General features: G+C 44.5%; 1 protein-coding gene across 22 annotated transcripts in view; it reads right to left on the bottom strand.

Annotated features, from left to right (window-relative positions):
* LOC129853240 (transient receptor potential cation channel subfamily M member 3-like) overlaps nucleotides 1-25,654 on the bottom strand; it is a 260,173-nt gene that overhangs the window by 77,407 nt on the left and 157,112 nt on the right. For 11 of the 22 annotated variants that reach the window (XM_055919058.1, XM_055919067.1, XM_055919063.1 and 8 more), the window contains exons 2-6: nucleotides 20,219-20,298; nucleotides 17,543-17,744; nucleotides 17,036-17,249; nucleotides 16,102-16,226; nucleotides 14,927-15,098 (exon numbers count right to left, since the gene is read on the bottom strand). In XM_055919058.1, coding sequence (XP_055775033.1) covers nucleotides 14,927-15,098; nucleotides 16,102-16,226; nucleotides 17,036-17,249; nucleotides 17,543-17,744; nucleotides 20,219-20,298 — 793 coding nt within the window. Of the gene's footprint in view, nucleotides 1-14,926; nucleotides 15,099-16,101; nucleotides 16,227-17,035; nucleotides 17,250-17,542; nucleotides 17,745-18,042; nucleotides 18,139-20,218; nucleotides 20,299-25,654 lie in introns of those variants that run through there. The other 11 variants (XR_008759107.1, XM_055919053.1, XM_055919055.1 and 8 more) reach the window with 2 other exon arrangements.

Below are 25,654 nucleotides of genomic sequence, written 5' to 3'. Positions count from 1 at the left end.
TTTAACCATGGCAAGGTGACTGGGAATATGGCAGTGTAGTTATTCTCTCCGTAAGGCAATCAAACAGGCAAACATCAGTATAGAGACAAAGTGGAGTCGCAATTCAACGGCTCAAACACAAGACGTATGTGGCAGGGTCTACAGTCAATCACGGACTACAAAAGGAAAACCGGCACAGACGACAGGCTTCCGGCACAGACGACATCCCTAGCCGCGTCCTCAGGGCATGAGTAAAACGGGCCAAGTAAAACGGGCCATGAGTAAAACGGGCTAAGAAGGTTTTTAGCTTGTCTGGAAGCAAGACGTCGGTGTCTGCGACGTGGCTGGTTTTCCTTTTGTAGTCCGTGATTGACTGTAGACCCTGCCACATACGTCTTGTGTTTGAGCCGTTGAATTGCGACTCCACTTTGTCTCTATACTGATGTTTGCCTGTTTGATTGCCTTACGGAGAGAATAACTACACTGCCATATTCCCAGTCACCTTGCCATGGTTAAATGCGGTGTTTCGTGCTTTCAGTTTTGCGCGAATGCTGCTATCTATCCACGGTTTCTGGTTAGGGTAGGTTTTAATAGTCATAGTGGGTATAACATTTCCTATACACTTCCTGATAAACTCAGTCACCGTATCAGTATGGTGTGTTTACTAACATATTCAATCTCTCCCTATTCAAGTCTGCTGTCCCCACATGCTTCAAGATGGTCACCATTGTTCCTGTACCCAAGAAAGAAAAGGTAACTGAACTAAATGACTATAGCATTCTTACATAAGTATTCCTCTTGTCCAGATGGGTTAGGGCAGTGTGGAGTGTGGTTGCGATTGCGTCGTCTGTGGACCTATTGGGGCGGTAAGCAAATTTGAGTGGGTCTAGGGTGTTAGGTAGGGTGGAGGTGATATGATCCTTGACTAGTCTCTCAAAGCACTTCATGATGACGGAAGTGAGTGCTACGGGGCGATAGTCATTTAGCTCAGTTACCCTCCCTTTCTTGGGAACAGGAACAATGGTGGCCCTCTTGAAGCATGTGGGAACAGCAGACTGGGATAAGGATTGATTGGATATGTGCGTAAACACACCAGCAGCTGGTCTGCGCATGCTTTGAGGAAGCGGCTGGGGATGCCGTCTGGGCTGGCAGCCTTGCGAGGGTTAACACGTTTAAATGTCTTACTCACGTTGCCTGCAGTGAAGGAGAGCCCGCAGGTTTTGGTAGCGGGCCTTGTCAGTGGCACTGTATTGTCCTCAAAGTGAACAAAAAAGTTGTTTTGTTTGTCTGGGAGCAAGACAACGTGGTCCGTGACGGGGCTGGTTTTCCTTTTGTAGTCCGTGATTGACTGTAGACCCTGCGACATACCTCTCGTGTCTGAGCCGTTGAATTGTGACTCTACTTTGTCTCTATACTGATGCTTAGCTTGTTTGATTGCCTTTCGGAGGGAATTGCTACACTGTTTGTATTCGGTCATGTTTCCAGTCACCTTGCCCTGATTAAAAGCAGCATTCGCGCTTTCAGTTTTGCGCGAATGCTGCCATCAATCCACAGTTTCTGCTTGGGGAATGTTTTAATAGACGCTGTGTGTACAACATCACCGATAAACTTGCTAATAAACTCGCTCACCGAATCAGCGTATTCATCAATGTTATTGTCCAACGCAATGCGGAACATATCCCAGTCCACGTGATCGAAGCAATCTTGAAGGTTGGAATCCGATTGGTCGTACCAGCGTTGAACAGACCTGAACACGGGCGCTTCCTGTTTTTGTTTCTGTCTATAGGCTGGGAGCAACAAAATGGAGTCATGGTCAGATTTTCCGAAAGGAGAGCGGGGGAGGGCTTTATATGCTTCGCGGAAGTTAGAATAACAATGATCCAGGGTTTTGCCAGCCCGGGTCCCACATTTGATATGCTGATCAAATTTAGGGAGCCTTGTTTTCAGATTAGCCTTGTTAAAATCCCCAGCAATAATAAATGCAGCCTCAGGATATGTGGTTTCCAGTTTACATAGAGTCAAATGAAGTTCTTTCAGCGCCGTTGATGTGTCTGCTTGGGGGGGATATACACGACTGTGATTATGATCGAAGAGAATTCTCTTGGTAGATAATGCGGTCGGCATTTAATTGTAAGGAATTCTAGGTCAGGTGAACAAAAGGACTTGAGTTCCTGTATGTTGTTCTGATCACACCACGTCTCGTTAATCATAAGGCATACACTCCCGCCCTTCTTCTTACCAGAAAGATGTCTGTTTCTGTCGGCGCGATGCGTGAAGAAGACAGGTGGCTGTACCGAGTCTGATGACGTATCCCGAGTGAGTCATGTTTCCGTGAAAGAAAGAACGTTACAATCTCTGAAAGGCAACCCTTGCTCTGATTTTGTCTACCTTGTTGTCAAGAGACTGGACATTGGCGAGCAGTATGCTCGGGAGCAGTGCGCGATGTGCCCGTCTACGGAGCCTGACCAGAAGACCGCTCTGTCTCCCCCTTCTGCGGCCGTTATTTTGGGTCGCCGGCTGGGATCCGATCCATTGTCCTGGGTGGTGGACCAAACAGGGTATCCGCTCCGGGAAAGTCGCATTCCTGGTCGTAATGTTGGTGAGTTCACGTTGCTCTTATGTCCAATAGTTCATCCCGACTGTATGTAATAAAACCTCATATTTCCTGGGGAATCAATGTAAGAAATAACACATAAAAAAACAAAATACTGCATAGTTTCCTAGGAACGCGAAGCGAGGCGGCCATCTCTGTCGCCGCAGGAAGTGTAACAGCAGTTGTACACTGCTGCATAGATGTAATAAGCCAGGGAGATACTGTATACTTCAGCTAAGAAAGTAATACTAAGTGTATGTTGTGCAGTAAGCTGTTAGTAGCCCATGTGTCTCACCCTAAGAATTTTGTCCCTCTACCCCTCAGAAATTGGCCTACTGTTCTGACTTAGAGGTGCACATGTAGCCTATTTTAGAGAAATGTCATCATTGAATATTGTAAAAGACTTCATTGTCAGCTTATATGCCCCCGTTATTTATCCTATGGTTCTGACTTGGTGTACAGGGAGAATGCTGTAAGTCTGTCGCTGTACATTTCAAAATTTCTGAACAAATAGGCATATCGACTACGTCGACTAATGTCTTAATCGAAATTATGGCTTGCCTCCTATCCGCCCATCAATACCTTATGCCATAGTTTGTAAATCTCAATTGTTTAATATATATTGCTTATATAGGTCTATCTCATTAGTATCTTATTCACCATCTTAGGCAAAGTTGGAATTCTGCATTTCATTGTTTTGCTTACTTTGTGTATTATAATTAGCTCATGTGCTTTTCTCCACGTGGAGGAAATACTATATAATGTTGTTGAGTCTGTAACCATGTTTGCCAGTGACAGTCTCTTTTATATATTTTTTGTTCAACAAAAATTGCAGTAGGGTAATAGACCCATGTAATTCCACTTGATATTGCGAGAGTTGTTTTGTTTGTTCAATGCGCTGTCTGTGCATCGGTATATTGTCTATAAAAGTGTATCCTCGTGATCGAATTTTCCTTCCTTTTTAGACCACATAGGCCTAGTAAATACTTCACATGGTAGGCTAACTCTCCCTCTGTCACGTTCCTGACCTATTTATGTTAGTTTGTTATGTGTGTTAGTTGGTCAGGACGTGAGGTTGGGTGGGCATTCTATGTTTTCTGTTTCTGTGTTGGTTTTGGGTTGCCTGGTATGGCTCTTAATTAGAGGCAGGTGTTTGGCGTTCCTCTAATTAAGAGTCATATTTAGGTAGGCGTTGTCACAGTGTTCGTTGTGGGTGATTGTCTTCTGTGTCTGTGTATATGTTTGCACCATACGGGACAGTTTACGGTTTGTTCGGTTTATGTAGTCTGTTCCCTATTCGTGCGTTCTTCTTGTTTCATGTAAGTTCGTCGTCTAGGTCTGTCTACACCGTTTGTTGTTTTGTTAGTTTAGTTAAGTTCGTGTTTTCGTTTAATAAATATGTGTTCAAACTCCACTGCGCCTTGGTTCCCTCAATACTCCTCCTCTTCCGAAGATGAAGAGGAGGAGGAAAGCCGTAACAGAATCACCCACCAATCCAGAGCCAAGCAGCGGAGTAAACGGAGTAAGGGACAGGAAAAGAAGGAGGAATGGACTTGGGACGATATATTGGACGGGAAAGGTTGCTACACATGGGGGGAGATCCTGGCTGGTAGGGATCGCCTCCCATGGGAACAGCTGGAGGCACTGAGGAGAGCAGAGGCTACCGGAGAGAGGAACCGGAGTTATGAGGGAACGCGTCTGGCACGGAAGCCCAAAAAGCCCGTGAGTGACACACAAAAATTTCTTGGGGGGGGCTAAGAGGTAGTGGGCCAAGGGCAGGTAGGAGACCTGCGCCCACTTCCCAGGCTTACCGTGGAGAGCGGGAGTACGGGCAGGCGCCGTGTTACGCAGTAGAGCGCACGGTGTCTCCTGTACGAGTGCATAGCCCAGTGCGGGTTATTCCACCTCCCCGCACTGGCAGGGCTAGATTGGGTATTGAGCCAGGTGTCATGAGGCCGGCTCAACGCGTCTGGTCTCCAGTGCGTCTCCTCGGGCCGGCATACATGGCACCTGCCTTACGCATGGTTTCCCCGGTTCGCCTACATAGGCCGGTGCGGGTTATTCCACCTCCCCGCACTGGTCGGGCGACCGGGAGCATTCAACCAGGTAAGGTTGGGCAGGCTCAATGCTCAAGAGTGCCAGTACGCCTCCACGGTCCGGTATTTCCGGCGCCACCTCCCCGCCCCAGCCTAGTACCTACAGTGCCTACACTACGCACTAGGCTACCAGTGCGTCTCCTGAGCCCTGTTCCTCCTCCACGCACTCTCCCTGTAGTGCGTGTATCTAGCCCGGTGCCTCCAGTTCCGGCACCACGCACTAAGCCTCCTGTGCGTCTCCAGAGCCCTGTACACACTGTATCTTCTCCCCCTACTAATCCTGATGTGCTTGTCCTCAGCCCGGTGTCACCAGTGCCGGTACCTCGCACCAGGTATAGAGTGGGCTTTGAGAGTACAGTGTGCCCTGTCCCTGCTCCCCGCACTAGTATGAAGGTGCGTGTCCTTAGCCCGGTGCCTCCACTTCCGGCACCACGCACCAGGTCTACAGTGCGCCTTATCCGGCCAGAGCCATCCGTCTCCCCAGCGCCATCTGAGCCATCCGTCTCCCCAGCGCCATCTGAGCCATCCGTCTCCCCAGCGCCATCTGAGCCATCCGTCTCCCCAGCGCCGTCTGAGCCATCCGTCTGCAATGAGCCTGCAAAGCCGCCCGTCTGCCATGAGCCTGCAAAGCCGCCCGTCTGCCATGAGCCTACAGAGCCGTCCGCCAGACAGGAGCCGCTAGAGCCGCCCGCCAGACAGGAGCCGCTAGAGCCGCCCGTCAGACAGGATCTGCCAGAGCCGCCAACCAGACAGGATCTGCCAGAGCCGCCAACCAGACAGGATCTGCCAGAGCCGCCAACAAGACAGGATCTGCCAGAGCCGCCAACCAGACAGGATCTGCCAGAGCCGCCAGCGAGCCATGAGCAGCCAGAGCCGTCAGAGAGCCATGAGCGTCGAGAGCCGTCAGCCAGCCATGAGCGTCGAGAGCCGTCAGCCAGCCATGAGCGTCGAGAGCCGTCAGCCAGCCATGAGCGTCGAGAGCCGTCAGCCAGCCATGAGCGTCGAGAGCCGTCAGCCAGCCATGAGCGTCGAGAGCCGTCAGCCTGCCATGAGCGTCGAGAGCCGTCAGCCTGCCATGAGCGTCCAGATTCGTCAGTCAGCCAGGAGCTGCCCTTCAGCCAGAAATGGATATATACCCAGAACTGCCCCTCAGTCCAGAGCTGTCTCTCTGTCCGGAGCTTCCTTTCAGTCCGGAGTTGCCCCTCTATTATGATCTCCCTCTCTATCTTGATCTACCTCTTTATTCTTATCTATCCCTCTGTCTTGATTTATCCCTCTGTCCCGGTGCTGTCCCTGTCATGGATTTTACAAAGAGGATTTTGTGGGATATGGGTGGACATTTTTAGGGGTAGATGGAGGTTGGGATTGACTATGGTGGGGTGGGGACCTCGCCCGGAGCCTGAGCCACCACCGTGGTTAGATGCCCACCCAGACCCTCCCCTAGACTTTGTGCTGGTGCGCCCGGAGTTCGCACCTTATGGGGGGGGGGTTATGTCACGTTCCTGACCTATTTATGTTAGTTTGTTATGTGTGTTAGTTGGTCAGGACGTGAGGTTGGGTGGGCATTCTATGTTTTCTGTTTCTGTGTTGGTTTTGGGTTGCCTGGTATGGCTCTTAATTAGAGGCAGGTGTTTGGCGTTCCTCTAATTAAGAGTCATATTTAGGTAGGCGTTGTCACAGTGTTTGTTGTGGGTGATTGTCTTCCGTGTCTGTGTATATGTTTGCACCATATGGGACTGTTTACGGTTTGTTCGGTTTATGTAGTCTGTTCCCTATTCGTGCGTTCTTCTTGTTTCATGTAAGTTCGTCGTCTAGGTCTGTCTACACCGTTTGTTGTTTTGTTAGTTTAGTTAAGTTCGTGTTTTCGTTTAATAAATATGTGTTCAAACTCCACTGCGCCTTGGTTCGATCAATACTCCTCCTTTTCGGGCGAAGAGGAGGAGGACCGCCGTAACACCCTCTCTGTCTGTCTCTGTCTCTCCTTAAAGAATAGTAAAGTTATGACCTCAACATGTTGCTGAATTTATCTGAACTAACATCTATCTGAATTGATGTCGGTGTCCATTTTGAAAGTGCTGAACAAATAGTCCCACCTCATCACAGCTTGCTTGCCTGCACTTGCTTATACTTACAGCTAAGTGTTAATGATATAAGAACAAACATTATGAATTTACTGAACATGAATGTAATAATGTTTGTGTATGGTTCAAAAGTCAAAATTCATGTCGGCATTCCTTACTAATGAAGAAGAATGTGGTTCTTATCAAGTTACACAAATCCACAGTCAGTAGAAACCACATTTACTTAAGCAAGTCAGCCATATAAGCTATGGTTTTTAAAAAGGCAGTTTAGTGATATGTTTTGTTGCTGGCATGCATCTAAAACCAATTGGTTGAGTTGCCGCACCAAGATTTACATGCTAAAATGGCTATTATGCAGAGGAACAGTAAATGTGGACTTTTCTAGCAGCTTCAAAGTGCGCCTCAGCAGAATTTTTTTTTCATGTTCCTTATTTTTTTCACTGGTGGCAGTCATTTTGCCTTGGCCCCGCGCCACAGCAAAATTAGTGTGGCGGAAACACTGGTCCTGTGGGTCCCAGCTGAGGTCAGGGCTTCATAGCATTTGATTAGAATCCAATTCCTGCAGTGGCCATTTCTCATCATTTACATATGACTGTGATTAAAAATGGTATAGATAACCCCCCCACACCTAAAAACGAACAGAGAACCCCGCCCCCCCACCCACACCTTAGTGCTGATGAGAGAGTAGGTGAAGGCTACATGAAGAGAAAAGGATCCCTCTTTCTCTCTCTCCGTCCTCTTGTATATTATCATCCTCCTATTCAGAAGAGACCTCTCAAGGTAACCTCATCGCCTCTCTTTCCACCTCTCTCATTCCCTTTCCCTCTCGGCGACTAGTGCATTACCACACACAGCAGAGAGCTATGACCGTCACCTGAGGCCGTCTGCTGTCTCACTCTTCTATTTGCCTGGCTGTTTGAGTTGTTGCCACGGGGAGAGATGGGAGTCTGGTGGGAACAGAGACAGCACTGTTCTTCAAGGATTCCTGTAGTCGTCTGACCTTGGACACATGGGAACGAGGGTGTGTGAGGATGAGTTGTTTAAAGGGGGAGGACAAGGGGATATGACAAGTGCACAAATAAGGGATGAGTCCACAAGCGGAGTACAGGACAGGGGTATGGATGACCATGGCTATGATCTAAGAGGACTAGAGGACAGGGGGATGGATGACCATGGCTATGATCTAAGAGGACTAGAGGACAGGGGGATGGATGACCATGGCTATGATCTAAGAGGACTAGAGGACAGGGGGATGGATGACCATGGCTAGATGATCTATCGGCTATTCCTGTATATGATTATACAGGGATCTCTCTAATCTTAAAGGGACAGTCTGCAACATGTACTTATTCGTAGGCTGGCTAGTTGGTTCCGTAACATAATGTTGAAAACAATAATCCATACTTTATCACTGAGAAAGACCAAAGACAAGAGGAAGAAGGGAAGGACAATGGCTGAGATGGGAGGATACAGTTGGTTTTGAAGGAAGCTGCTCGGGCATATCTCCAGCTGCTGCCGGACCGTGCCAGGAGGAGACAGGAATGTATCTAACCTGGCATGTGACTGTGTTGGCCACAGCCACCATAAACAGAACTTCACCCAAAGCCCTGTCTTTATCCATTTATTCTGTTACCCTCAGCTGGAGCCGAGCTGTCACTTCCATCCTCAGTCACAATAGCACACGAGGCAACACAGCCGCATGTAATATGGAGTGGGAGGGAGTACTCACTGAAAAATGAATTTTTTAGTTTTAGCTATAGGAGAAATTTTAGGAGAATATTTTATTCATTAGATCTGACCTAACATAGTTTCATGCTTGTGTCCGCAAAACACAATGTAAAAAATGACTAATATCCAGGACAATATATATTGATTGAACTAGTCTTGAAGTAATGTTCCTGACAGGTATTGTGTAACCAACCACAGGTTTGCACATACAGTACAATGGGACCTTGGGGGCAGATTTTTCTAAGTATCACTTTCATTCCAATATTCGGCCATTCAAACGAAATGATTTTTCCTCTTATTTCATTATCCTCTATTTTTGTGAGAAACCTCAGGGCATGACGCATCCCACCAGAGGACCCTACTGAGAGGGACATTTATATTGAACAAAAATATAAACGCAACATGGAACAATTTCAACGATTTCACTGAGGTTCAGTGCATATAAGGAAATCAGTCAATTGAAATAAATGAATTAGGCCCTAATCTTTGGATTTCACATGACTGGGCAGGAGCGCAACCATTGGTGGGCCTGGGAGGGCATCGGAATTAGAAAACGAATCAGAATTAGTTTCCCCCCACAAAGGGACTTTATTACAGATGGAAATACTCTTCAGTTTCATCAGCTGTCCGGGTGGCTGGTTTCAGATGATCCCACAGGTGAAGAAGCTAGATGTGGAGGTCCTGGGCTGGCGTGATTACTTGTAGTCTGCGGTTATGAGGCCAGTTGGATGTATTGCCAAATTCTCTAAAACGACATTGGAGGCGACTTATGGTAGAGAAATTAACATTCAATTATCTGGTAACAGCTCTGGTGGACATTCCTGCAGTCAGCATGCCAATTGCATGCTCCATGAAAACTTGAGACATCCGTGACATTGTGTTGTGTGACAAAACTGCACATTTTAGAATGGCCTTTAATTGTCCCCAGCACAAGGTGCACCTGTGTAATGATAATGTTGTTTAATCAGCTTCTTGACATGCCACACCTGTCAGGTGGAAGGACTATCTTGGCAAAGGAGAAATGCTCAATAAAAGGGATGTAAACAAATTTGTGCAGAACATTTTAAAGAAATAAGCTTTTTGTGAGTATGGAAAAGTTCTGGGATTTTTTAAAATCAGCTCAAGAAACATGGTACCAACACTTCATATGTTGCATTTATATTTTTGTTCAGTAATATGTGCATTTTTATTGATATGGACAGATAATCAAATAAAGAAATGGCCAATTTCCAGAACCCTGGGTGGTATTCATTGGGCACAAAATGGAAGCAAACTGTCTGAAACGTGGAGGTACCATTGGAGCTTGTCCCATAAGAAAGGCTCATTTTTGTTTTCTGTTGCAATATGTTTTGCTACGTTGTGCCCTAATAAATATGACCCTGCTATAGTGATGCGCAGGTTGATTCATAGCAGACAGGTTTAGGGTCATTAAATATTGTGTGGCTGAAGGGCAGGTGGATGGCGGGCAGGTTGAATAAAGAAAAATAATACCTTAAAAAACATAAATGTATAATTATTGTGCAATTTCTGTAGTTTAAATTGAGGTTTTTCATTCATTATTTTAGGCTGATATAACTCCATAAGCCTAAACTTTAGGGCTTTAAGGTATGCACGCCAGATAGCATACACAGCCAATCAACTAATCATGCTTTTGGGAATGGCAGAAAAACTTATCAATCCACAGAGGCAAAAAGAACATTGTCAAAGTTTATTCAAAAAGACAAAAGCTGCTGAAACTAGAGTTGAAAATAAAGAGAAGGGAGGGCCATAAAAGTGGTGGTAAAAGAGGATGATAGCAGTGTGTGTTATGTTATGTGTGATGATTGTGAGGTGCTATACGAATTTGACAGTCACAAGAAGGGACTTCAAATAGACCTATGGCATGTCAAGGGAACTGTGTAGCCTACTGTTTAGATGAGTTAAATGGAAACTGAAATCTGGACATTGACTAACCAGAATAAATCCTCTGATAACCCTAGTCCCATACGAATCGACATCCCTGTGTTTTGAGAGAAACGTCTGAGTTTGACAGGTGTTGCTCGCGGTTTGAGCAAGAAAACAATAACTGATTCGATAAATTGAATGAAGTGCTGCGCATAGCCTATACAGTATATGAAGGGACTACATGTATCAACTTCCACAGTGAATCCTTTTGTTTATACGTTTTGTGCAGTGGCATAAAGTACTTAAGTAAAAAATACTTTAAAGTACTACTTAAGTCGTTTTTTGGGGTATTTGTACTTTACTTTACTATTTATATTTTTGACAACTATTACTTTTACTTCACTACATTCCTAAACAAAACCATGTACATTTACTCCTTTTTACTCCATTTTGTGTGTTGGACTGTGCCCTTGGCTATCAGTAACTTAAAACAACAACAAAATCGTTCCGTCCGGTTTGCTTAAAAACCTCTTAAGGATCCGCTCCTTTTTTCAATTTTCGCCTAAAATGACATACCCAAATCTAACTGCCTGTAGCTCAGGCATTGAAGCAAGGACATGCATATTCTTGATTCCATTTGAAAGGAAACACTTTGAAGTTTGTGGAAATATGAAATTAATGCAGGAGAATATAACACATTAGATCTGGTAAAAGAAAATACAAAGAAAAAACAAACCATTTTTTTGTAGTTTTTTTGTACCATCATCTTTGAAATACAAGAGAAAGACCATCATGTATTATTCCAGCCCAGGCGCAATTTAGATTTTGGCCACTAGAGGGCAGCAGTGTATGTGCAAAGTTTTAGACTGATCCAATGCACCATTGCATTTCTGTTAGGACGTCTTCTACTGAGATCGCTAAACTATCTCAATGATTATGATTACACTTTCTCAATTCAAATATTATGGTGACACTATATCAGAGATAGCTTGGTACAGTTTACAAACTTGGGAACCAAGCTGGAGTTTTATCAGTAAGGTCTGTTATCGCCTGGACTTCTTGAAATATCTTCACGTCTGGAAAAAAGTTAAGGCCGAAGCCTTAATAATAATTCCTGTACAATTAAGCATTTGTTGCAGTAAAATGATACGCCAATTGTAGGCAAAATTTGGACTTGGGAACAGAAGTAGAGAAATATGGTTTATTTCTTTCTGCATCTTGAGAGAATGCAATGCTCAGCTAGATACCATCTGCAGAGGTGCTTTCTTCATCATTAAAGCATCATAAAAGCTGATCGTTTTTCAACCACATAAAATATGCATCGAAGCCGAACTGAAACCTTGTCAGAAACACATTGGGTCATTTTCACTACTTTCTATTTCCTTACAACTGGTCAAACTGATGTCATTTGGGCATTTTTTCTTAATTGTATTTTCTCTCCAGTCTCTAAACGTCTTTGCTCCGCGAAAGATGACAAATATTTGCAGGTTAGGGCTGTGTGCAGGCCTCAGATATTCACTTTATCACATACAGTCGGGCGGTTGCGGATGGGTTATTAGCAATTGCGGGTGGGTGCGGGTGAACAAACAGCTGACCCACGCATCACTACCCTGGTGGTTAGCCTCGTTATTGTTTTTTTTGTTTTTTTACTTGAGTTTATTTAGTAAATATTTTCTTTACTCTATTTTCTTAAAATGGCATTGTTGGTTAAGGGCTTTTCACTGTAAGGTCTACGGCGCATGTGACAAATATAATTTGATTTGATTTGAGCACTACACCATCAGTGTCACTCAACAAACCAGCAGTAAGCTTTTCTAACAACTTAATTAATTACTTGTATCCAGGCTTTAAATGAGGGTGAAAAAGACAGAAATCAAGGTTTATTTTAAGAATGGTCAGTTTGGATGCTGTTAATGTAGTGATGGTTACTGTTCTGGTTTGGAATGGTTTGTGGACAGTATACTGCTTGATATGGGGATGGTGAGTTGGTTGAGGATGGTCTGTGTGTTAGGATGTTGTTAATTACGCTCTATATGGTCGGTTGAGATGCTGTTATGACGACTGGGCGTCCCTTTGCCTCCCCAGCCCCCTTTATATGAGCCCAGGCATAGGATGACAAAGGGAAGCCCATAGGTCACATGACAGGTTGGACAAAGAAGGCACATCTCTTCCTGCTTCCTGTTGACTTCACAGTTGCCATTTGTGAGTGTCATCTCAGCCTCTGGGCTAGGGTTATGGCTTTGTCTGTTTGACTGGATGGTAAAAACAGGGGCTATAGAAACTCTACAGTATCTAATAGATATTTAAAAAGTACAACCCTGATGCAGTCAAAAGGTCAGGGTTGAATGCTCACAAAATTTTCAAAAATGGGTTGTATTTTTATATACATATGAAACATTTGGACCTTTATGTGTATACCAATAATACAGTATCACATTGCATAAGTGTTTGTAGTGTAACAGGACATGGTATGTGAAGCTATACACAGGGGAATGTATGGAGTCATTAGGCAAGGTGAGGGCATGAAGGAGTTTGGATGACTGACAGTACAAACAGAAAGGGCTGGTTTCCAAAAAAATTTAGATCCTTGATGAACTTAGCCTTCAGAAACTTTCGGGAAACAGGCCCTGAGCGTTAGTGCAACATTATTAGAAAAGGCAGCCATTGTATCAGTTTACTCAAACAGGATAGTCCAACTGGGCACCAATTCCCTGTTGTGGCCAGAAATTACATGAAAAAGGGGATGAAGCAGTCATAAAATGAGATATAGCAGTCCTATTTCCATAAGGTATACTGTGCAAAATGGGAAATATTGCCTATAAATTCTTGCTTCAGTTTATTCATAAGCATAGAATACTTTTAGGCTGTCATTGTATATAAGAATTTGTTCTTAATTGCCTAGTTAAATAAAGGTTAAAAACTTGAATAGGGCCTCCCATGTGGCGCAGTGGTCAAAGGCACTGCATCGCAGTACTAGCTGTGCCACTAGAGATTCTGGGTTCGAGTCCAGGCTCTGTCGCAGCCGGCCGCGACCGGGAGACCCATGGGGCAGCGCACAATTGCCCCAGCATTGTCCGGGTTAGGGGAGGGTTTGGCCGTCAGGGATGTTCTTGTCCCATCGCGCACTAGCGACTCCTGTGGCAGGCTGGGCGCAGTGCATGCCCGCATGGTCGCCAGGTGTACTGTGTTTCCTCTGACACATTGATGTGGCTGGCTTCTGGGTTAAGTGAGCATTGTGTCAAGAAGCAGTGTGGCTTGGTTGGGTTGTGTTTCGGAGGACGCACGGCTCTCGACCTTCGCCTCTACGGGAGTTGCAGCGATGAGACAAGACTGTAACTACCAATTGGATACCACGAAAAAGGGGGTAAAAAAATCTCAAATAAATAATGAATAAGGCAATTTGTTGATAAAACTAGCAGACAGACACAATCAATTATAGCTGAAATAAACAGTTTTCAGATGCAGGTTCATTCCTGGCTTTGCTCCATTTGAAATCATACAATTGAGAAGTCTATGTCAAGAGTGGAGGCAACGTGATGTGCACAAAATGTATTTTATATTTATGCAAATTAATTTGTCTATCAGGCTCCATGATACAGTGGAAATTGAAGTAGGATAAATGTGATGTGACAAGGTCCTCACACAGAGGAGCACACAATCCTTCTTCAGTAATAATACCGTTGGGGAATATATAACTAACACACAGATATATTCTGAGCATCTGAAATCGTTCATTGTGCTCTCATCGCCAGCAGTGGCTGTGTTGATTACATGCACAAGCTCTGCATCAGTAAAAAACCTTTCAGACCTATTTCTCTCTTAAACACACACACACATGAGGAAGTGGAAGGGGAGGATTACTGGCTTCAGTTGAGGCGACGATGAGCTGTGTCAGGTGGTTAAATACTTGGTTGAGGGAAAAACCTCAGAGAGAGAAGGACAGTTTCAAAGCCTTTTGAGGAGAATCACCTTGGGCTAAATCTGAAAGCCTACCTACCATGAACATGGAATATTGGCAAGGTTGTCTCTGTTAAAACAGAAATGTGAACTCAATTAGCCTACCTGATAAAATGGTAGTACTTAGGGGGCCCAATTCAATCAGTTGGAGATAAAGGCACTGTTGGTTCACTCAGCATGTTTAAACGTGCGGTTTTGTGTCAATACACAATGACAATAAGGAACAGCTTGCTCACTGGACACCTCAGATAAAGTGTCAATATTCAGAGTGAACCCGCAGTATGTTTTGACTTCATTTGCAATCTAGCTATTACATTGGGCCATTAAATAATGTTACTAGAGATCTATGACCAAATTTCACTGTAAGAGCAAAGGAGGTCTACGATTGGACAGTCATTGGTTCTCAGCAGTGACCAACATCCAGCCGGTATATGACTTAAGGGATGTGAAGGGAAATACCTGCACAATATTTAATTAGTCACTCTCCCAGAAGTAAATACAGCAATGTTGGGAGGTTGTCATGTGAACAGTGTGCACTGTGCAGGTATTTCCCTTTCTTTTCACAGCCAGTCATTGGCTTTGGTGTGATTTTCATGGGCTCCACTTACGTGTGTTGATCTTCTGCAGGGAGATGTGTTTCTCCAGCTGTCTGCGAAGTTTGACCTCAGCACCGTACTTCCCTGTGGTCCCATTATCGGCCAGGATGAAGTGTGAGTGCAGGCTGTTGAGCACGGTCAGCTTGCTCAGTGGGTTGGACATGGTCTGGTATGGTCGGACCACCTGTTGGACCACAACAACGTTTTCATCAACATATTTTGTTTACTCAGCAGTTGAATATAATAAACTAGTGTTGGAGTCGTGCGCGGCCACGACTCCAACACTATTTTGTTTGAATTTGCTGACGACACAACAGTGGCTGGCCTGATCACCGACAACGATGAGGCAGCCCGAGAGGCTGAAAAGATTTGGCATGGGCCCTCAGATCCTCAAAAAGCTGCATCACCGCTTGGTATGGCAACTGCTTGGCATCCAACCGCAAGGCGCTACAGAGGGTAGTGCTTACAGCCTAGTACATCACTGGGACCGAGCTCCCTGCCATCCAGGACCTCTATACCAGGCGGTGTCAGAGGAAGGCCCTAAAGATTGTCAAAGACTCCAGCCACCGAAGTCATGCACTGTTCTCTCTGCTACCGAAAGGCAAGCAGTACTGATGCACCAAGTCTGCTGCTACTATTTACTATCTATCCTGTTGCCTAGTCACTTTACCCCTACCTATATGTACATATCAACCTCAATTACCTCGTACTCCTGCACATCGACTCGGTACTGGTACCCTGCGTACACTTTAAAAAAAAAAGGTGCTATCTATATAGAACCTAAAAGGTTTTTTTGTTTGTACCCATAGGAGAACCCTTTGAAGAACCCTTTTTGGTTCCAGGTAGAACCCTTTTGGTTCCAAGTAGAACCACTTTGGGTTCCATGTAGAACCCTTTCCACAGAGGGTTCCACCTGGAACCAAAATGTGTTTTTTACCTGGAACCAAAAATGGTTCTCCCATGGGGACAGCCGAAGAACCCTTTTGGAACCCTTTTTTTCTAAAAGTGTATATAGCCAAGTTAATGTTACTCATTGTATATTTATTCCTCGTGTTATATATTTCTCTCTGCATTGTTGGGAAGGGTCCGTAAGTAAGCATGTCACTGTTGTTTACAAAGCATGTGACAAATACATTTGATTTGACTCACAAACACACACACGCGCCCACACACACACTGTAACTTACGTCTTTTCCCACCAGGTCCTCTTGGTTCTCCACGATGCCCCAGGGGGCGATGCCAATAGTGCAGATCTTCCCCCGAGATTTAGAGGCATGGTCCTTTAGCGCATCACCCACATGCCGGATCACCCCTGAGTGTATGTTTGTGATGTGTGTGTGTGTGTGTGAGAGACAGAGAAAGAGAGAGAGAAAGTGTGTGAGTGTGCGTGTGTATGGGTGTGAGACGAGAGAGAGAATAGATTATGCATGTGAGTGAGAGTTGTGTGTTTGACAAAGAGATTAAGAAAGAGGGCCATTCTGTCAGGATTGATACATAGAGTAATTTTAGATAAATAATACACAGACTTCGAAAACATAAAAACATTTACACCGCACCCAGAGACAGAGCGACAGAAAGGTATATGTCAGCCCCACCACCCTCTCTCAATCTCTCTCCATGTCCCCCCAGTCACACCTGAGGGAATCTCATTTCATCCCTCTACCTGACACTCACTGTCCACTTCCTTATGTCCATGAAATCCTCCTCTCTATCAATTATTCACACCTCCCATCTCCCCAACTCTTTTTCTTTCCTCAGTCTCTTCTGTTTCTCTCCATCTGTCTTCCCCCCGTTCTTTTACTTCCTTTATATCTAACCTCTGCCCCCCTGTTTCTCTCTTCTCTTTCTGTTTCTGACCTACATCTATACAGTTACCTAACCCTTCGAGGTCACCACCCGCCAACCAGATTAAACCCAAATATAATGTTGTGGCTAGGGTCAAGGTTAGGGTGAGCATTTAAAAAAAACATTTTTACTAACACTTGTATTAATTTTTCACACCCACAACACAAGAGCAGCGATAAACAGAAGCGTAGGGTTAATGGGTAACAACGTCACAGCACGTGGTTGTTATTAGCCCTCTAAGTGGGCCTTTTTCATGCCTCCACCCACCCAGCCCACCTGTGTTGACCCCGCCGGTGAAGATCCAGGCTCCGGTTGTCATTGCAGCCTTGATGAGGCCCTTGCCAAAGACCTGTTTGAGTTTGGGCTGCAACTCAAAGTTCTGCAGGCCCCCATGCACCGAGATGAGCAGCTTGGGAAGGTCCAGCTGCCACTCCTTGGTCATCAGGTGCAGCAGGAGGTCTGGCTTGGTGTCGTAGGACACACGCACATACTGCAAAGGAACATACAAACAACCAATAGCTGTCATTTGTTTGGTATAACATCAACGTAGAATATAGATTACAATGAGAGATATTTTGTGAAAGGCTAAGTACAGTAAAGCCGTTCAATGCATTTGATTGCATACATATGAGCTCAGTGGAATAATAATTGTTTACTCTCATCAATATCTTTGTCTGCAGTAATGTGGATAGGCCCTATCTATATGGTAATATAAATATGTCCTTATCTGTCTATCCACCCTTTATGTGTTATATCATTCAACCCTAGGTATAAAATGGTCACCATGGCTTTGTTGGAGTGGCCCCCTCCCTGGAACTCAATGGTTCCGAAGGCGTCGGTGGGGCTGAGCTGGGTGTGTTTGCTGATTGACCATTTCTCTGATAGGCTGTCATTCTTAGCCAGACGCTCCGTCTTGTCATTCTGACTGGAGGAGATGCCGGGGGGCAGGCCAACGTGCTGACCAATTAGACGGCCACAGCAGCACCTGGGGAGGCGCAAGAGAGGGGACAGGTAGTCAGAGGTGAGGTGAAACATTCTGAACGTTGCATCCTTCTGATCAGACCCCAGATGTGCACTAGAGCTGGGAAGGAGGAAGTGACATGTCGAGGAGGTTCCCTTTCATCTACTGTGAGAGAATGGATTTCAAAGGCTGTTCACACAAACCCCATGCAGCCCACTCTCTCTGCTTTGTACAAATCTCTGATAAAGCCTCTGTAAATGTGCTAGAATTACGCTCATAATATCATAGCCATTAGACATACTAGTAGTCAATAGTCACATACATTGGACATAATGGAGTTGAAATGTGACAGGTCCAGACAGGAGTCCCTGAGGGCAGACAACTGGAACCTTTGTTCTGAGATGATGTAAACACCGGCCTGAGATCAAAGAAAAAACACATTTCTCTTCACTTGCATGTCGTCGACCCAGTTTTTACAGATGAGTAACTATTTGATCCTGGAGCACCCTTATTTTTCCTCCAGAGCTTTACTTATTCTGTGTTCACTGCTTCATTACATGTCATTTTTGAAAGCATCATTCTTGGTTTCTTTAATGCAGAAATATGTCTGTGACAGGTGTTACATTCTGCCAATAGCATGCTTTATGTCAGTGTGATGTAGCTCCCTAGAAATGGAGTGATTTTGGTGATTCACAACATTTTATTGTGTGTCTGTTATGCTTGTTCTGAATGTTCACTTATGCAGAACATATGGCAGATTCATTAAATATTCATATATTTAATGTCCTTTAGAGATACCTCCTTTTTTTAGAGAATGAACATCTGCAGGGCTCACTTGCTAAAATAAATGTAAAATAAAATGTGAATGAGACTCAGGCAAGCTCAGTCTCATTTATACTGTATGTGTGGTGAAGTTTAGAAAGTTTGGTGTTTTAGACATTACAGTTCTATGGTTCCTTACCCTGGCAGTATTCTATAGGCCAGGAGAGACTGTAATCCACAGTTCTGATTTCTTTAAACAGCTATTTTTAGCCACCTCTAGCCACCTCAATCAATTGGGGAGCTGGGGGCAACCGTGTAATGTACATTGTTTGGGGGCAAATCATCTTTAAGTTACTTCAAACAAAGTCTGAGTTGATTTGGCTAAGAAATATTTAACATTGCTGCTAATTTTGAACACAGTTGCTTTGAATGCTGCTTCCACTATGCCTTGTGTGGTGTCCGGGAGATTGGGACTAACATACAATACATGACGAAAAGTATGTGGACACCTGCTCGTCGAACATCTCATTCCAAAATCATGGGCGTTAATATGGAGTTAGTCCCTCCTTTGCTGCTATAACAGCCTCCACTCTTCTGGGAATGCTTTCCACTAGATGTTGGAACATTTCTGCAGGGACTTGTTTCCATTCAGCCACAAGAGTATTAGTGTGGTCGGGCACAGATGTTTGCCATATGGCCTGGCTCGCAGTCGGCTTTCCAATTCATCCCAAAGGGTTAAGGTCAAGGCTCTGTGCAGGCCAGTTAAGTTTTTCCACACCAATCTCAACAAACTATTTCTGCATGGACCTTGCTTTGTGCACGGGGGCATTGTCATGCTGAAACAGGAAAGGGCCTTCCCCAAACTTTTGCCACAAAGTTGGAAGCACAGAATCGTCTAGAATGTCGATGTATGCTGTAGCGTTATGATTTCCGTTCACTGGAACTAGAGGGCCTAGCCCTAACCATGAAAAACAGCCCCAGACCATTATTACTACTCCACCAAACTTTACAGTTGCCACTATGCATTAGGGCAGGTAGCGTTCTCCTGGCATCTGCCAAACCCAGATTTGTCTGTCGGACTGCCAGATGGTGAAGTGTGATTATCACACCAGAAAACAGATTTCCACTGCTCCAGAGTCCATTGGCGATGAGCTTTACACCACTCCAGCCGACGCTTGGCATTGTGCATGGTTATCTTAGGTTTGTGAGCGGCTGCTCGGCAATGGAAACCAATTTCATGATGCTCCCGACGAACAGTTCTTGTGCTGACATTGCTTCCAGGGGCAGTTTGGAACTCGGTAGTGTTGCAACAAAGGACAGATGATTTTTAAGCACTATGCGCTTCATCACTCGGCGGTCCCGTTCTGTGAGCTTGTGTGGCCTGCCACTTCTGGCTGAGCCATTGTTGCTCCTAGACGTTTCTAGTTCACAATAACAGCACTTACAGTTTGACGAAAATTTGACGAACTGACTTGTTGGAAAGTGGCGTCCTATGACGGTGCCACGTTGAATGTCACTGAGGTCTTCAGTAAGGCCACTCTACTTCCAATATTTGTCTATGGAGATTGCATGGCTGTGTGCACGATTTTATACACATCAGCAACGGGAGTGGCTGAAATAGCCGTATACACTAATTTGAAGGGGTTCCCACATACAGTTGTATATATAGTGTAAGACAGCAAAAATATGAATTTCACATTGAACAACAAAGTTGTATTTTAAGACTTTTCACTTACCTATGGGGGTCTTTGGCACTCACTATGATATGAACACATTCTCTCTTGTTGAAGGCTCTCTCGATCCACGATTTCTGTGCCTGCGGAGAGAAGAGAATATGCTCAGTCAGCTGGTTACTCAAACTCAGACAACAGGACTCTTAACTTGAGAGAGGGAGACCAGAGAATCACAGGCGGCACATCTGGAGGCATGCAGGCAGCTAGTACCCAGCTAAGCCCCAGTCTGAGTCGGTGCCAGGTCGGCCCAACTCATTACCTGGGAAGATAAGAGGCCTTTCTCTACCAAACGACAACAACTATTCATCAGAATGGTCTTACACAGACCAATTCTCTTCAAGAACCAGATAGTTAGCTCTTGCAGAATTTGAAGTGCATAGATACAAGCCACAGGTTTCCTATCTGATATCGACTAGGCCTATTTAAGATGCATAATTTGAGGTCTTGAAACGGGCAGCAGGTAGCCTAGTGGTTAGAGCGTTGGGCCAGTAATTTTACATTTTAAATTGTACTTTTATTTAACTAGGCAAGTCAGTTAAGAAAAAATTATTATTTTCAATGATGGCCTAGGAACAGTGGGTTAATTGCCTTGTTCAGGGGCAGAACGACAGATTTTTACCTTGTCAGCTCGGTAACCAAAAGGTTGCTGGATTGAATCCCAGAGCTGACAAGGTAGAAATCTGTTGTTCTGAACAAGGCAGTTGACCCACTTTTCCCAGTAGGCCGTCATTGTAAATAAGAATTTGTTCTTAACTGACTTGCCTAGTTAAATAAAGGTAAAAAAACTGAGTTTTGGAAATGACTATCAAACATGTGCATGCGATCTCAACCATGCAAACTAACACACACTCAAATGCAAATATTTGATATACATTGAACAAAGATATAAACATAAACGTAATGTAAAGTGTTGGTCCCATGTTTAAATGAGCTGAAATAAAAGTTCCCAGAAATGTTCCATATGAAAAAAAGCACATTTCTCTAAAATGTTGTGCACAAATGTGTTTACATCCCTGTTAATGAGCATTTCTATTTTGCCAAGATAATCCTTCCACCTGACAGGTGTGGCATATCAAGAAGCTGATTAAAAAGCATGATCATTACACAGGAGCACCTTGTGCTGGGGGCAATACAAGGCCACTCTAAAATGTGCAGTTTTTCACAAAACACAATGCCACAGATGTCTCAAGTTTTGAGGGAGCGTACAATTGGCATGCTGACTGCAGGAATGTCCATCAGAGCTGTTGCCAGATAATTGAATGTTCATTAATCTACTATAAGCCGCATCCAACGTCATTTTTGAAATTTTGGCAGCACGTTCAATTGGCCTCACAACCACAGACCATGTGTAACCACACCAGCCCAGGACCTCCACATCCGGCTTCTTCACCTGAGGGATCGTCTGAGACCAGCCACCCGGACAGCTGATGAAACTGTGGGTTTGATTAACCAAATAATTTCTGCAAAAACTGTCAGAAACTGTCTCAGGGAAGCTCATCTGCGTGCTTGTCATCCTCACCAGGGTCTTGATCTGTCTTCACTCACCTTCAGTGGCCACTGGCACGCTGGAAAAGTGTGATCTTCACAGATGAGTAGCGGTTTCAACTGTACCAGGCAGATGGCAGACGTGTGGCGTCATGTGGGCGAGTGGTTTGCTAATGTCAACATTGTGAACAGAGTGCCCCATGGTGGCAGTGGGTTTAAGGTATGGGCAGGCATAAACTACGGCCAACGAACATAATTGCATTTTATTGATGGCAATTTGAATGCACGGAGACACCGTGATGAGATCCTGAGGCCCATTGTCGTGCCATTCATCCAACAACACACCTCATGTTTCAGCATGATAATGCACGGCCCCATGTCACAAGGATCTGTACACAATTCCTGGAAGTTGGAAATGTCCCAGTTCTTCCATGGCCTGCATACTCACCAGACATGTCATCCATTGAAAATGGTTGTGATGCTCTGGATCGACGTGTACGACAGCGTTTTCCAGTTCCCGCCAATATCCAGCAACTTTGTACAGCCATTAAAGAGGAGTGGGACAACATTCTACAGGCCACAATCAACAGACTGATCAACTATACTTAGGAGGTGTGTTTCACTGCATGAGGCAAATGGTGGTAACACCAGATACTGACTGGTTTTCTGATCCACACCCCTACCTTTTTTTAAGGTATCTGTGACCAACAAACACATATCTGTATTCCCAGTTATGTGAAATTATAGATTAGGGTGTAATAAATGTATTTCAATTGACTGATTTCCTTATATGTACTATAACTGAGTAAAACTGTTAAAATTGTTGCATGTTGCGTTTATATTTTTGTTCGGTATAGTTGATCAACACAGGCACTTCCCCATTGAGATAACGTGCAGAGAGTAAGCGGATGGTCTGTGCACCCAGGCAGTAAACTCTGTTTGAGTTTCTCAGATATGTGAAGTTCTTCATCCTGCTCCTGCGGAGTCCATGAATATGGAACATTTCCTCATTTCCATGGGATTACAGCACAACTGACAGCCAATGGAAACAAGTGTGTGTGTCGGGGCATGCGGCTGTCATGTCTACTGCAGGGTCTGAGGGAGAGAGTCAATATTACCCTGCTAGAGCCTGGTGAACAGAGCCTGGACTCCAACAGCACCGCTGGGGGGATATAATGTGAAAGCATTTCCTGTACAAAGATGCACATTGACCCCATCCACACAGGAAGTGTTAGTGGACATGAGGTGTTGTGGAGATGAACATGATGGTAGGAGTGTCCGGGAACACTCTATCGCCTCCCCACAGCAGGACAGGACAGCTAAAAGACACTGGAGGAGGGGAACCGAGCCTCCCAAAACCCACAGCAGCTGTGGCAGGAACACCACAAGGCAAAACAAAATAAGGACTTTTCTCTGCTTTTATTCCGGGAGAATTTGCGTCCCTTGTTCCCTGCTCTGCTTGTACAGGGCTTTTCCCCTCCGTCGGAAAAAGAACAACACACTGTCTCTCTGCCTGACTGGCCCTGTCTCCCCACGGCACGCCAAAACCCCCTCCGGCACCGAACTCCAACCCCCAGGCAGGCCTCCCTCCACACAGGCACACTTACCCTAACACCAGACTTCCCACGATTAACCATTACTCTGAACAAGTCAAGCCACGGGAAGGGGAGGGGTAGGGGGGGCCACTTTACACAGGTCAACCTGACCACGATGACTCAGCAAGCAGCCCCCCTCCCCTCCCCCGACAGGCTGCGACCAATGTATTCATACGCCGCTGCGCACAAGCACAAAGTAGATCTCTCCCTCCCGTTTTTGACAAAATTAGGCGTGACAGTGCTGGCATGAGCCTACTGGCGCTGCTCTCGTGTTCTCAGTAAAAAGGAGATAAGACCAGAAAAGCACACAACACAAAAAACACAACACAACCTGTGCCAAAGCCTCAAACAACAGAAAACCAACCCTGGAATAGAAAAGGAGACCCTCCACGATCTTCTTTGTGGTTCTCTCTTTCTCTGTGTGTCTCTCTCTATGTCTCTCTCTCTCTCTTTGTGTCTCTCTCTCTCTAGTATATTGAACATTCTGTCTCCCCCCACCTCCGTCTCACTGGTCTTGTTTATAAGTTTTGACATGGTATGATGGGGTGGCCCAAACCCCATTGTGTAATTAAGATTTGTCTCTGGGGTGCATACCACGTCTGCCAACTAATGCCAAGGCATGGGAAAGACGGTGTGTGTGTGTGTGTGTGTGTGTGCGTGCGTGCGTGCGTGCGTGTGTGTGTGTGTGTCTGTCAGGCTGGCTGCCTACGCTGTGGGTAGTGTCTTGGTTGTGAGTAAGGGAAATCAGACAACCTGTCATGGGTCTAGACTACATTACAGACTCTATCTCTCTCTCCACCCCCTCTCCCCCTCTCTCTCTCCCTCTCCTTGTTTCTCCCTCTCTTTTTCATTAATAATACTAGTGGGGAGTCTGTTCAAACACCACATCAAATGAACAGCCAACGGTCTAACTGATCTGTTCCAAAATAAGAGTCATGGCAAACATTAACACTATATTGAGCAGGAATGCAACATGTTTTTCTTCTTTGGTTGACATAGAATGCTATTTGTACTTAACTTCATGAAAATGAAAAAGAACAATAAAAAGAGAACCACGTCTGAACTCTGGAGAAATCTCACTGAAATTATGGATTTCTCTTCATCTGTTTTCTTACTGTGCAACAATAATCTCTGTAACTGAATTGCTGTGGAACTAATTGGAGCGCTGGTGGAAGCACTGAGCCATAGGATTAGATTCTTAGCTACTTGTCTCAATTGCACTTCACACTTTTTAATTACCATGTATATCAAATAAAGTATCATTAAACTTGTCTTTGTCTTTTCCATGACTTTTCCTTTATCTTAGAACAAATGCAGACAGTGGAAGACTCCAATTAACGTCAAAGTACAATTTTCATTGTGCTTCTTTCGTGATATCCATACTATAAGACACACTGCTTGCTTGGGTGAGCATCTTCTTTCAATTGACTATCCCAGTTAGGTAACTCATGACTCAGGAAGGTACATGCAAAAACATTTCTGTGTCTTGAAAAGCATTGGGGAAAAAATTATGAAATAAATAACTTCAACCTTAATAGGTGTGTGTTGAACTTTTTATATATTACACCATCACTGCTATGTCTTCATCAGAACCATTTACCACACACATTTACTCTTTAGCTTAGCATACAGGGAAACACATCAAAATGTGGGCTCCCAAGTGGCGCAGTGGTCTAAGGCATTGAATCTCAGTGCAAGAGGGGTCATATAAGTCCCTGGTTTGAATCCAGGCTGTATCACATCCTGCCGTGATTGGGAGTCCCATAAGGCGACGCACAATTGGCCCAGCGTCGTCCGGGTTTGGCCGGGGTAGGCCATCATTGTAAATAAGAATTTGTTCTTAACTGACTTGCCTAGTTAAATAAAGGTAAAATAAAAAAAGATGTTCTGTTGTCTATTTGAGATTTTTTTTTTTTTAATCTAAATGATTTAACATTGAGTTATGGTCAGAACAGTATGTTTTTCATTTGAGAGGACTAAACTTTTTAAAAATCACAATAATAATCATTCATGCTCTCTCCTGTGTCCACAACAGTCTTTAAAACTAAATTGAATAATATTATGTTCGTAGAAAGGTATATCAATTATTCAAAGGAAGGCAACTAGCAAACAGAATCTCTTGAAAAAATTAGATAAAATAATAATTTCCTAATGAATACAAATTGCAGCAATTGAACTGAATAATATAAACATTTCTGGGATACAGAGCAAAGACAGTGGATCGAAGACAATTAGAACCTTCTGTTTAAATCATTTTCAGTTTCTTGCGGTAGTTAGGTCTAGGCTACATCAAAATACCATTCAATAAAAATCTGCAACACAGTGAGAATTCACAATAGTTTCTCCTCTCATGTCTCTG

The sequence above is a fragment of the Salvelinus fontinalis genome, chromosome 4, assembly GCF_029448725.1.
Source record: "Salvelinus fontinalis isolate EN_2023a chromosome 4, ASM2944872v1, whole genome shotgun sequence".
NCBI classification, from domain to species: Eukaryota; Metazoa; Chordata; class Actinopteri; order Salmoniformes; family Salmonidae; genus Salvelinus; species Salvelinus fontinalis.
This window is presented reverse-complemented; position numbering and strand designations above follow the sequence as displayed.